General features: G+C 49.2%; 1 protein-coding gene across 11 annotated transcripts in view; it reads right to left on the bottom strand.

Annotated features, from left to right (window-relative positions):
- ADGRB3 (adhesion G protein-coupled receptor B3) overlaps window positions 1-13,863 on the bottom strand; it is a 570,173-nt gene that overhangs the window by 332,308 nt on the left and 224,002 nt on the right. For all 11 annotated transcript variants that reach the window (XM_054169593.1, XM_054169581.1, XM_054169605.1 and 8 more), the window contains one exon: window positions 10,846-11,007. In XM_054169593.1, coding sequence (XP_054025568.1) covers window positions 10,846-11,007 — 162 coding nt within the window. The remainder of the gene's footprint in view (window positions 1-10,845; window positions 11,008-13,863) is intronic.

The raw sequence follows: 13,863 nt of genomic DNA, 5'->3' as shown, positions 1-13,863 counted from the left end.
TTCCTCACTCAGCAAACCTCAAACACCTTCAGAGCACGCAGCAAAGCACAGGCACACAGCAGTGTTTTTAAATGCAAGTAGTTCAGGACGTGAATAGAAAGAATCCTAGAAGATGCATCTTCCTCTAGCCCAAGTTCTTTCCCCTGTAGAAGCAACTGATCTGTTCTAGCACATTCAGTCCCTTTTCAGAAACCACTGGAGCTGCATTTGCAGAAGGCTCTCTCCATAGAGCTCAGACAATTTCATGCATCCATTAGAAATGGAAAACTACTGCAAAGCAAACTTCAGTTATTTGTCTTCTCCTTGATTGAAAGCAGTCACACAGGTTTAAATTGGGCTCTGGTGAGAGCAGCAGTGTAGGAATCAGGAGTGTGGTAATGCCAGGCATGTAAGGTGAACCCAGAGACTTAGTGCCCAGCCTGGGCATCACACTCAGGATCACATTATTCTGTGTGTTTCATACAATCAGACAATGGCTTAGATTGGAAGGGACCTCAGAGATCATTTACTCCAGTGTCCCTGACAGGGGTAGGGACACCTCTCAGCTAGACTCAGCTGCTCAGGGTCTCATCCAGCCTGGCCTTGAACACTTCCAGAGAGGAGGCAGCCACAGCCTCCCTGGGCAGCCTGTGCCAGAGTCTCACCACCCTCCTACTGAACAACTTTTTCCTCAGCTCCAGTCTAACCCTGCTCTGCCTCAGCTCCAAACCATTCCCCCTTGGCCTGTCTCCAGGCACCCTCAGCAAAAGTCTCTCTGCAGCCTTCTTGCAGGATCCCTTCAGGTCCTGGCAGACAGCTCTGAGGTCCCCTGGAGCCTTCTCTTCTCCAGGATGAACACCCCCAGCTCCCTCACCCTATCCTCACATCAGAGCTGCTCCAAACCTTGGAACATCTTTGTGCCCTCCTCTGGACTCCCTCCAGCAGCTCTGTGTCCTTCTCATGCTGAGGACACCAGAACTGGAGGCAGGATTGGAGGTGAGGTCTCAGCAGAGCAGAGCCCAGGGGCAGAATCCCCTCTGCTGCCCTGCTGCCCTGCTGCCCACACTGCTCTGGCTGCAGCCCAGGATTCAGTTGGCACTCTGGACTGCATGAGGGCACTGCTGGCTCCTGGGAAGCTTCTCAACCCTGTCTGTTTGAAGGGTGTCTGGAGGGCAAAATGGTGTCTAACATCCCAGTGTATCATTGGCAGTGATTCACAGCATCACAGAGCAAACAGATTTCCTTGCTTTGGCCTCACCTTTTTTCCCTCCCCCTTCCTCCCTGTGAAAGAATTCCTGTGTATAGGTTTCCTTTGCCCTGAAGGCATGTATCACCTGCCCAGCTTCCACAAATAAAACCCTTTACTTGCAGGGATCAGAGTAACATTTCCCCAGGTGAAATTCAGTCCTAAGGACGTTCAGCTCCCTGGCAGATGATCACAAATCCATCAGGAAGATCAAGGGGAATTCTGCATGCAGGGGAGGTTCCAGTGCATTTCATTAAAAGTCAGGGAAATTGTCATTTTGGTTGCTACAGTGAGGTAAAAAAAACTAAACCAAAAAGACCCCTATGTTAGCTGACATCTGAGCAGTGATGCCTGACAGAAAACACCAAGCTTCATGCAAGGAAGATTTGAACTCACTAGGTAAGAGCTCAGTTGATTAGAGGTTTTCAGATGGTCACATCCAAGTGGTCAAAAAGCCACAGTAATTATTCCACATCCTCCCTGGCTAGCTTGATTTAAATGATCTTATTCTAAATACCACATCAATCTGAGAGTGAACACATCCAAGTGCCAGGTTCTGCACGTTGGCCACAACAACCCCATGCAGTGCTACAGGCTGGGGGCAGAGTGGCTGAGAGCAGCCAGGCAGAGGGACCTGGGGGTGCTGGTTGATGGTAGGCTGAACATGAGCCTGCAGTGTGCCCAGGCAGCCAAGAAGGCCAATGGCATCCTGGCCTGCATCAGGAACAGTGTGGCCAGCAGGAGCAGGGAGGTCATTGTGCCCTGTGCTTAGCACTGGTTAGGCCACACCTTGAGACCTGTGTCCAGTTCTGGACCCCTCAGTTTAGGCAAGATGTTGAGTTGCTGGAAGGTGTCCAGAGAAGGGCAACAAAGCTGGGGAGGGGTCTGGAGCGCAGCCCTGTGAGGAGAGGCTGAGGGAGCTGGGGTTGCTTAGCCTGCAGAAGAGGAGGCTCAGGGGAGACCTTCTTGCTGTCTCCAACTCCCTGCAGGGAGGTTGTAGCCAGGTGGGGGTTGGTCTCTTCTCCCAGGTAAGCAGCACCAGAACAAGAGGGCACAGTCTCAAGCTGTGCCAGGGGAGGTTCAGACTGGATGTTAGGAGGAAATTCCACACAGAGAGAGAGACTGACCATTGGAATGTGCTGCCCAGGGAGGTGATGGAGTCACCATCATTGGAGGTGTTTAGGAGGAGACTTGATGTGCTTGGTGCCATGGTTTAGTTGATTAGATGGTGTTGGATGATGGGTTGGACTCGATGACCTTGAAGGTCTCTTCCAATCTGGTCTGGTCTATTCTATTCTATTCTGCAGGATATTACCCAAAAAGACAAAAAACCCTCACCCCAACCCCACAAAACCTCCCCTCAGGAACATTCCAAATTGAAGGGACAGATTTTAGTGGAGCTATTTCAGAAACCTTGATTAACTGTGACATTTTTGGTCAAAAGCAGGAAACCTTAACTCATCTAAAACTAGTGAATGGGTGCCTGTATCTGCTCATCATCCCCAACATTTCATCTACACTCAGTTAGCTACTCTGGTCCAGCCACAGGAGCTAAAGAAGCTGGTTTTCCCTTTTATGTGATGGGCAAAGCTTTAGATCCTGAATGCAGATTGAGCTCTAAGATCCAATTTTATTGATTACTTTATCATCATATTTATTTGTTATTTTAGCATTAAGGAGAGATCAAATTGTTACATCACATTCCTGCAGGAAAGGACTTGGTGGTGCTGGTGGATGAGAAGCTGCAAAGGAGCCAGCAATGAGCACTGGAAGCCCAGAAGGCCAAGGGTGGCCTGGACTGCATCCAAAGCAGTATGGCCAGAGATGGAGAGAGGGGATCCTGCCCCTCTGCTCTGCTCTGGGGAGACCTCACCTGGAGAACTGCATCCAGCTCTGGAGCTCTCAACATAAGAAGGGCATGGACCTGATGGAGCAAGTCCAAAGGAGGGCCATGAAAAAGATTTCAGGGCTGGAGCAGCTCTGCTATGAGGACAGGCTGAGGGAGCTGGAGGTGTTCAGCATGAAGAGAAGGCTCTGGGAAGACCTAATAGCAACCTGCCAGTACCTGAAGGGGGCTACAAGAAGGCTGCAGAGGGACTGTTTGCAAAGGCCTGCAGGGACAGGACCAGGGGCAATGATTCAAAATGAGAGCAGAGTAGATTGAGATCGGATGTTAGGAACAAGTTCTGCACCATGAGGGTGGTGGAATGTTGCAACAGGTTGTTCATGGATGTGGTTGAGGCCCAACCCCTGGAGATATTCAAGATCAGACTGGACGTGGCCCTGGACAGCCTGAACTAGTTGGAGGTGTCCCTTTTGACAGCAGAGCTGTTGGACGAGATGACTTTGGAGGCTCCCTTCCAACCCAATCCACTCTATACTTCTATGCATCTACGATTCCAAGCAGCAGTTATTCCTCTCAGGTTCACCTCCCCATGTCACGGTGGTTGCTCAAGATACAGCAAGAACTTCAGAAAAATCCAAACCAGAGCAAAGCAAAATTAATCCAAATCAGAAAAAAAAAAGGAAAAGAGATTCTCCTGTAAGAAAAATAGATGAGAAAGGTCTTGATGCTATGTAGACATCAGCTGAGGCTTTCCAGGGTACATCTGACTCGAAGTCCATTATTTACTTGGCAGTTTTGAGGCTGTCAACATGTTTTAGATGAGTTGTCTTCATTTTAAAGAGACAAAAAACATGTGCTGAGGGGCTTTGGAAAGGGGCTGCCTTCAACCCAAAGGCTGTGCATCTCTCCTGGCAAGAGTGGCTGCCTGTTACCAGCACCACACAACGACTCTCCCGTGGTTTGGGATCTGAACGTAAGCCAAAGCAAAATGTTTCGCCGTGGGCAGACCCAAACGTACAGCAGCCTCTCCCCATTGGTGGTGTAAAGGGAAGTGGTGCCCCAAGAATCATCTTCCACAACAAATTTCAGCTGATGAAGTCAAAATGTCACAGCAGCTTCTTGTCCCTGGAGACTTGAATGCAAGAAACTGGTAGACAGCTCAGGAAGTCAGGGATGGAAAAGGCATAGCACTAAGAAAGCAACATCAGCAAACCAAGATGAAGGAGAATGAAGCTCTCCAGTGCCCTCCTGAAGCATCCAGCATGACCAGAGCAGCTTTAAAACCCCATTTTTAAGTCAACATATTTTACCTTTGAACAATTTTTCCCCCCCTTCCCTAACATTTCTAAATGCAACAAGCCTACAAACATCTGATGAATTCGAGCCAGCTGAGCTATGCCAAATGGCAGCAGATGGAGAGCTTGGCCCACAGAGGACACTCACTGCTGTCTACAACACAGTTTCAGATGCAAGCTTCATTATTTGGGACACCAAAAAAAACAACCAACACCCCATGTTCAGATTATTGCCAATTTCTCAGTCCAAACCACTGCTAGAAGGAGGAGTCTGAATTACTGCAGAGCCTCTCTCCCTTCCCTCTGCCACTCTTTGAACCTCGTCATGTTGAACACCCACGGCCTTCACAAGATGCAACTGCTGTGAGGTGGGAGGAGGAGGAGGAGGATGTTAAGCCACTCTGGCCTTCATCTTACAAGTGTATTTTGGGTAGTGGGTTTTTTTTTTCCATGAGTTTTAATTGCTTTTGGTCTCTTCAGCTCTGAATAGTACAGGGATTGAATATCTGTTGTGGCGGTCAGACGCTGATGTAGGTGGTACTGGCCTGGTGCTGTGGAACATCTACATCAATGACATCAATGGAGGGATTGAGAGCACCCCCAGCAAGTCTGCAGATGAAACCAAGCTGAGTGGTGTGCTCAACTTGCTGGAGGGATGGGATGGCATGGCATGCAGAGGGACCTACTGCCTCAAGAAGAGGGCCTGTGTGAGCTCCTGAAGTCCAGCAAGGCCAAGCACAAGGTTCTCCACCTGGGTCAGGGTAATCCCTGGTATCAATACAGCTTGGGGAAGGAAGGGATGAAGAGCAGCCCTGCAGAGAAGGACTTGGGGGTACTGCTGGGTGAAAATCATAGAATCATAGAATCAACAAGGTTGGAAAAGACCTCAGAGATCACCAAGTCCAACCTGTCACCCAACACCTCATGACTACTAGACCATGGCACCAAGTGCCACGTCCAATCCCCTCTTGAACACCTCCAGGGATGGGGACTCCACCACCTCCCTGGGCAGCACATTCCAATGGCTAACAACTCTCTCCAGGAAGAACTTTCTCCTCACCTCCAGCCTAAACTTCCCCTGGTACAGTTTGAGACTGTGTCCTCTAAGCTGCATAGGCCAGCAGTGTGTGCTGGCAGCCCAAAAGGCCAACTATATCCTGGGCTGCATCCACAGCAGCGTGGCCAGCAGGAAAAGGGAGGTGATTCTGCCACTCTGCTCTGGTGAGACCTCACCAGCAGTGCTGCACCCACCTCTGGAGTCCTGAGGGCAAGAAAGAGCTACTGGAGAAGGTTCACAAAAGTGGAGAGGGCCACAAAAGTGATCAGAGGGCTGGAGAGGAGAACCTCTGCTGTGAAGAAAGGCTGAGAGAGTTGGTGCTGTCCAGCCTGGATTGTTTTGTCAAGCACAGGTTTTAATCATGCCAAGTGTGCAAACTGTATGGTTTGTTATGCATGGGCCTGAGCTGTGCAGCTCTCTGAGTCAGGGTACATCATATAATGAAGGCAGAGGACACTTATGCTCATAATTAAAGAGGGGCTGGGCAAAAAAAATGAGTGGAGCTGTGACTAGGAAAAGCACATTCATACATTGCTAATCCTGCACACTGCCACACAGTAGTGACCTTGTAGGCAGGCAGAGCCCAACAGAAATTAATAAGGTGGTTGTAATTACCTGAAACAACATGCAAGATTAAGCCCAGAAGACTAATTATTTAGGAAAAGTAATGGGAGACAGGAAGATCACAACCAGCTCTGGTGACCTGGAGAGGAAAAATACCTTTGCAAGTGTCACTGCTGGCCAGTGAGGACTGCTAAACATTGCTCAGAGTGGTGATGTGGAAGTAAGAGCCATAGCCTGAGGTGGGAGTTCATGGGCAAGGACAGAGCTCCTCCAGGACCTGAGAATGTGGAGCAGACTTTTTGTGTGAGCATTGCTTGGAAGTTTGCTGGACAGTGTCATTTGTAACAACTGGGGTTGGACAAGATCATAGAATCCTAAAATGGCCTGGGTTGGAAGGGATCTCCAAAGCTCATCCACTCCAATCCCCCTGCAGTCAGCAGGGACATCCTCCACTGGATCAGGTTGCCCAGAGCCCTGTCCAGCCTCACCTTGAATATCTCCAGGGATGGGGCCTCAACCACCTCCCTGGGCAACCTGCTGCAGTGTTCCACTACCCTTGTGGTGCAGAACTTGTTCCTCACATCCAGTCTCAATCTGTTCTGCTCTCATTTCAAACCCTTGCCCCTGGTCCTGTCCCTGCAGGCCTTAGGGAGCAGTCCTTCTGCAGCATTCTTGTAGCTCCCTTCTCTTCTCCAGGATGAACAACCCCATCTCCCTCAGCCTGCCTGTGTAGCAGAGGTGTTCCAGCCCCCTGCTAAGAGGACCTTTGAGGGTTCCTTCCAACCCAGTGCAATCTGTGAATCCACTTTGACAGCAGCTGAACTTCCTTGGCTTTTGCACTGCATGGAATTTGTTTTTTCCGTTTGCTTTGATATGAACAACTCCAAATCCTTCTTGGAAAGAAGGAAGATAACACTCTGTACATGTAGGTGATTCCTTTTCTGAGGTAATCATGAGGAAAAAAGCAGGAAAACCTGCATCTCAGTCCCAGTGCAGCACTGAGTGTTTTCATCTTCATACTCTCCTGCAGCATCAAGGCAATCCTTAAATGTGTCTTTGACTCTTGGGAATGTTTGTTCTTTTCTTTTCTAATCCTCTTTTCTTACTCCTCCCCCCACTTCTCATTTTTTTTTGTACTTTTAAGCAGAGGCTTCTGCAATGCCTCCCACACCTGGCAGGCTCTGAGCTAGCCTTAGCTTTTCAGAAAGAGATGCCCTATTTGTATGGGGAACACTTCAAGTGATTGAATTTAGCCTGGCCTGGAGGGGGGTCTACTGTATGTTTGCAGATGACACCAAGCTGGGGGCAGGAGTTGATCTGTTAGAAGGCAGGAGAGCTCTGCAGAGGGACCTTGCCAGGCTGGACAGATGGGCAGAGGCCAAGGGCAGGAGATTTAACACATCCAAGTGCCAGGATCTACACGTTGGCCACAACAACCCCAGGCAGTGCTACAGGCTGGGTGCAGAGTGGCTGGAGAGAAGCCAGGCAGAGAGGGACCTGGGGGTACTGGTTGATGGTAGGCTGAACATGAGCCAGGAGTGTGCCCAGGGGGCCAAGAAGGCCAATGGCATCCTGGCCTGCATCAAGAACAGTATGGCCAGCAGGAGCAGGGAAGTCATTGTGCCCTGTGCTCAGCACTGGTTAGGCCACACCTTGAGTCCTGTGTTCAGTTCTGGGCCTCTCAGTTTAGGAAAGATGTTGAGGTGCTGGAAGGTGTCCAGAGAAGGGCAACAAAGCTGGGGAGGGGTCTTGAGCACAGCCCTGTGAGGAGAGGCTGAGGGAGCTGGGGTTGCTTAGCCTGCAGAAGAGGAGGCTCAGGGGAGACCTCATTGCTCTCTCCAACTCCCTGAAGGGAGGTTGTAGCCAGGTGGGGGTTGGTCTCTTCTCCCAGGCAAGAAGCACCAGAATGAGAGGACACAGTCTCAAGCTGTGCCAGGGGAGGTTTAGGCTGGATGTTAGGAAGAAGTTCTTCCCAGAAAGAGAGATTGGCCATTGGAATGTGCTGCCCAGGGAGGTGGTGGAGTCCCCATCCCTGGAGGTGTTTAGGAAGAGCCTGGATGAGGCACTTGGTGGCATGGTTGAGCTGATTAGATGGTATTGGGCAATAGTTTGGCCTTGATGATCTTGAAGGTCTTTTCCAACCTGGTTAATTCTATTCTATTCTATTCTATTCTACTCTATTCTACTCTATTCTATTCTATTCTATTCTATAATGTGATGATTGCTTGGCTGTAGCAGAGAGCAGGAAAGCATTAGGTGCTGAGAGCAGTTCTTACAGTGAGGGTTAGATTCCCTCTTGTAGGTTGCTTTCCATTACAGAGGGTCCTGAATGCTACTCCTGTTGCTACCTCAGCTCTGATGTTTGATACTCTTCAACACACAGCAACAAGAAGAGAGTTTGATTCTACAGACTGCTGCTCACTGAGATGAAGTCCAGGGGGTTCTCCCTGCATGACAGCTTAGCTGACTTTAAGAATGGGAGTGAGCTTCCCCAGACAGCTGAAGGTGGCTCAGCACCCTCTTGGGATCAAATGTTAGCAAGACCTGAGGAATCTGTGCATCTGAAGGGAGGCATTTAAATTTGGGGTTGGGGTAATTTTTGCATGTCAGACACAGCAGAGGGAAATGAATATGGTCACAGGGAATATGCCTTCCTTTGTTGCTGCCCATCCCAAAGGAATCAGATCTGCTGAGCTGAGTCTAAAGACATGAGATGTGCCCTTCTAGCTTGAACCTACCTCCCACTTCTCCTCAGTGTATAGCTACTGCTGAGCTCCAACTATGTCCACATCCCTGAGACAAAAGGAGGAAGAAAACTCTGATGCCAGACACAGGTTGCCTTTACCTGTGTCAGAGAGTTACTTGCAGTCTGATCTTTCTTCCTTTGATGGGAAGGTGCTGCCCTTTCTTGCCAGGACAATGTAAAGTCAAGTCCATGAAGACATTACCTGGCCCACTGCCTAGAAGAGAATCTTCTGAACAGTGAGAGACCTGCAGTGTCACAGAATGTTAGGGTTTGGAAGGGATTTCTAGAAATCATCCAGTCCAAACCCCCTGCCAGAGCAGGATCACCTAGGGCAAGTCACACAGGAACACATCCAGCTGGGTTTGGAAAGTCTCCAGAGAAGGAGACTCCACGACCTCTCCAAGGCTCTGTCAACCTTAAAACAAAGAAGTTTCTCCTTGTGTCGAGGTGGAACCTCCTGGGTTCTAGCTTACACCCACTGTTCCTTGTCCTGTTACTTAAACCATGTGTTAACCCATCTGGTTAATCAGTCTTTGCTTCTTCATGTAGTGGTGATTTGGAGTTCTTCCCTAATCTGTGTTTGGTAAATGCTTTCTGAAAATCAGACAATATTCTCTCTCTTGCACTGTATAATAACTAAATATAAATCTAGTAATAATTCAATATCTGAAGGGGAGCTGCAGGCAGGCTGGGGAGGGCCTGATCTGAAGGGCCTGTAGGGATAGGATGAGGGCAAACGGTTTGAAACTGCAGCAGGGCAGGGTTAGGTTGGACATCAGGAGGAAGCTCTGCACAATGAGAGTGGGGAAATACTGAGTCAGGCTGGTTGAGGCCCTGTCCCTAGAGACATTCAAGCTCACACTGGATGTGTCCCTGGGCAGCCTGCTCTAGCTGGAACTGTCCCTGCTGCCTGCAGGGGGGTTGGACAAGATCACCTTTGAGGGTCCCTTGCAACTCGATGCAAACTGTGAACACACTGCAACAGGGTCTGAAAAACCACAGAGCACTGACTTTGAAACAAAACATGAAGCTGCAAGAAACAAAAACACCCAGAAAGGCCCTGTGGCAGTTTGGGCTGGGTGCCTCCTGCTGCTGCCATATGGGGTGCACCTCTGGTGCCCCGGGTGCCCAGCCCAGTGGGTGGACACAGGAAGCTGCATATTCCATACCCACCATGTCTTCCTCCCTATAAATCCATCTGCAAGGTCTCACACTTCCTCTTTCTTCCCTCACTGCTCCCATGGGAGATGCTCCCTACCTGGTAATGGAAGGGGAGTTATCTCAAGGCCTCTTAGGCTTGGCTAGGACTAATGCCAAGAGAAGAAGCGGGGAGGGCAATCTCAGATCTGGCCAGCTGAGATTAGCCTAACGGGGGAGGTGGGGAAGAAAGAGCCCTGGGGGTTTTGGGTGTACCCTCAGGTAGGGAGAATAGAATAGAATAGAATAGAATAGAATAGAATAGAATAGAATAGAATAGAATAGAATAGAATAGAATAGAATAGGACCAGACCAGACCAGGTTGGAAGAGACTTTCAAGATCATCGTGTCCAATCTATTACCCAACACCACCTAATCAACTAAACCATGGCACCAAGCACCCTGTCAGTTCTCCTCCTGAACACCTCCAATGATGGTGACTCCACCACCTCCCCAGTAAGGGAGCGCTGGGAGGTTTCTGGGTATCCTATAAGGGACTCTGTATGCTTTGAGATCCCTTTTGGCACTGTGCTTGCAGCTTCTGTAACACATTCCCTGCTTGTCCATTTAAACTTGCCATCACTTCTGCAATCTGTTTGTCTGAGTCTCATTTAGTCTTTCCCCTGGCCCCGGTGGGAGGCAAAGGGAGGATCTGCCTCAAACTGGGCCAGGGCCTTTTGTTCCACATTTCTTGCCTGCTCTGGAAGCAAACCTCTCACACACTGCTCTGCTCTGACCGAAATTCACATCCAAAATGAAACCACCCCGTCGTTACACGAGCATCACATTTAGAGTAACAACAACATTATCAAAGTCTTATCATTACACAGTTCAAAATTATAATAATAATAATAAAAATAATAATAATAATAAATAAATACATCCACAATGTTATTTATTGGCTGCTAACACTACCTGGACAGAGGGCAGTGTTATTGCAAACCCTTGATTCTCTTAAAGGGCCGCTGCAGTGTGTCCCGTAAGGTGATACACAAGTTCTGGTTCGCACCTGCGACCCTTGACCACAAGTAACTGAACAGGTACTCCACTGGGCCCACTCTTCCACACCAGATTCACCTGTATTCAAGACAACAAAGAGAGAGGAACAGAGACATGAGTGCTCAGGAGGCAATCCTTCGGCCCAAGCTCGTTCTGGGCTGCTCTTCTCGATCGCAAGGAGCGCGCCGAAATCAAGCTCGAAACAGTTGATGGAGGGGAAACAAAGCAGCTGTGAGGATGTGCAATGGAGAGGGGGGGAAAAAAAAACCAAAACCAAAACCAAGACATCTACAAGGCTGCAGTCATACAACACCTGGCAGAGAGAAACACTTCGATGGCTGAGCATATTTACAGCTGCAGGAGAATCATAGAACTGTCAGGGTTGGAAGGGACCTCGAGGATCAGCCAGTTCCAACCCCCCTATCATGGGCAGGGACACCTCACACTACAGCAGGTTGCTCACATCCAGCCTGGCCTTCAAAACCTCCAGGCATGAGGCTTCCACCACTTCCCTGGGCAACCTGTGCCAGTGTCTCACCACCCTCATGGGGAAGAACTTCTTCCTAACATCCAGTCTGAATCTACCCATTTCTAGTTTTGCTCCATTCCCCCCAGTCCTGTCACTCCCTGACACCCTACAAAGTCCCTCCCCAGCTTTCTTGGAGCCCCCTTCAGATACTAGAAGGCCACAAGAAGGCCTTCAACACTTCAGAACTAACACTGCACTCAGGATGCTCAAAGAACAGAGACAACTCTGTTGGTACAGAGCAGCAAAGGATTTACCTTTGGTATTTGTACTGAGCGCTGCAGAATGAAGGCTAGAGAATACTTTAAAGAACTCTACCCAGTAAGGGTGGCCCCAAGCCAAGCCTCCAAGGTGTTTTCTCTTCTCTAACTCCAATTTTCTTCAGTGGAGGAGATGTGCAGTCTGCATTGGAGAGGGATGTGCTTTGCTTACCACATTTTAACCTAACTGGTGATGGGATGGGAACTTGGATTATTTACTGCAGAGATCAGCTCCTTGCCTTTGACCTACAGGTGTGCTAAAGACCTGATGGCTGCGTGCAGCCCATCCCATTACATTCCCAACTGTCAGCTGTGATGTATTGACACCCTCCCTTGGAAGAGCTTCTTTCTGTTGCTGGGGGGAGACAGCACACTGTGTTATTTCTATTTGTATGTTTTCTGAAAGCAAGCAGTGCACAAAACTCTTCTTGCATGCATGTTCAGGAAACAATGCTTACATTTAGTCTCCATGAACAACCAGACCCACGATTCTGGGATTCCTTTCCCCAGTAGCATTCATGGCTGAGGGAGCTGGGATGGTTTAGCCTGGAGAAGAAGAGGCTCAGGGGAGACCTCATTGCTCTCTACAACTACCTGAAGCAGCTGAATATGAGCCAGCAGTGTGCCCAAGGGGCCAAGAAGGCCAATGGCATCCTGGCCTGCATCAGGAAGAGTGTGGCCAGCAGGAGCAGGGAAGTCATTCTGCCCTGTACTCAGCACTGGTTAGGCTACACCTTGAGTCCTGTGTCCAGTTCTGGGATTCTCAATTTAAGAAGGACATTGAGACTCTTGAACGTGTCCAGAGAAGGGCAGCAAGGCTGGGGAGGGGTCTGGAGCACAGCCCTGTGAGGAGAGGCTGAGGGAGCTGGGGTTGCTTAGCCTGGAGAAGAGGAGGCTCAGGGGAGACCTTCTTGCTGTCTGCAACTCCCTGCAGGGAGGTTATAGCCAGGTGGGGGTTGGTCTCTTCTCCCAGGCAGCCAGCACCAGAACGAGAGGACACAGTCTCAAGCTGTGCCAGGGGAGGTTTAAGCTGGAGGTGAGGAGAAAGTTCTTCCCAGAGAGAGTTGTTGGCCACTGGAATGTGCTGCCCAGGGAGGTGGTGGAGTCCCCATCCCTGGAGGTGTTCAAGAGGGGATTGGATGTGGCACTTGGTGCCATGGTTTAGTAGTCATGAGGTGTTGGGTGACAGGTTGGACTTGATGGGCTCTGAGGTCTTTTCCAACCTTACTGATTCTATGACTGTATGGTTTAGAAAGCTGGACCCCTTGAGTAAAAGCAAACTCAACAACAACGTGAATATCCCTCACTGGGCAATCTGAGGAAATAAATGTGGATTTCTGGTTGCCTTCCCTTAAAAAGCAGCAGAAAACATCCTCCAACTGCTCTCCTGATTTTGAAACATAAGGATTTTCTGCTTTAAAAATCAGTGGCATGACAGAACCAGGCTGGATGAGGCCTTGCTTCATAAAACAAAGAGGGGCAGTGAATCTTGTCAGCAGCAGACAGGGACGTGGTCTGACTCTGGAACAGGTTCCCCAGGGAAGCTGTGGATGTGAGCACCCTGGAGGTGTTCGAGGGCAGGCTGGATGAGGCCTTGATCAACCTGGGCTAGTTTAAAAAGTGCCCCCTGCCCACAGCAGAGAGGTTGCAAGTGGATGATCTTTAAGTTCCCTTCCAACCCAAACCCTTCCATGAATCTGTGACCCTTCAGTCTTGAACAGCTGGCTGGAAATGTCAATAATCTCAGTGTAGCTCTTTCTAGTCTTCCAAATACTGATCACAATCTGCCAGCCAGGCAGCTCCTGGTGCAATTCTCCTAGAGATAGCTTTAAATTATAGACTACTTCTTGGAGCTGTGCTTTTGTAGCAAGCATCTGCCCAAGCTCTGGTTGTTTGGGTTTTGGTTTGGCTCTTTTATTGGTTTCCAGAGGCCAAGCACGAAAACCTTTGCCAGATGCTTGTCTCTGCTAGTCCTCCAAGAAGCAATTCTGAGGCTATTGAATGCTGTGAAGTAAAAATAAAAGTGCTCCTTATTCAGTAATGAGACAGAACCCTTTCTAATTAGCACACAAATCCTCCTGCTTCTAAAATTGAACACAATTCTAATAATTTCTGTGAACAAGGACAAAATGAGGAGAGGGTTTGTTT

This window comes from Dryobates pubescens, chromosome 2 (assembly GCF_014839835.1).
Source record: "Dryobates pubescens isolate bDryPub1 chromosome 2, bDryPub1.pri, whole genome shotgun sequence".
Classification (NCBI taxonomy): domain Eukaryota; kingdom Metazoa; phylum Chordata; class Aves; order Piciformes; family Picidae; genus Dryobates; species Dryobates pubescens.
Note: the sequence above shows the minus strand (reverse complement) of the source record. Positions and strands in the feature narration are given on the sequence as shown.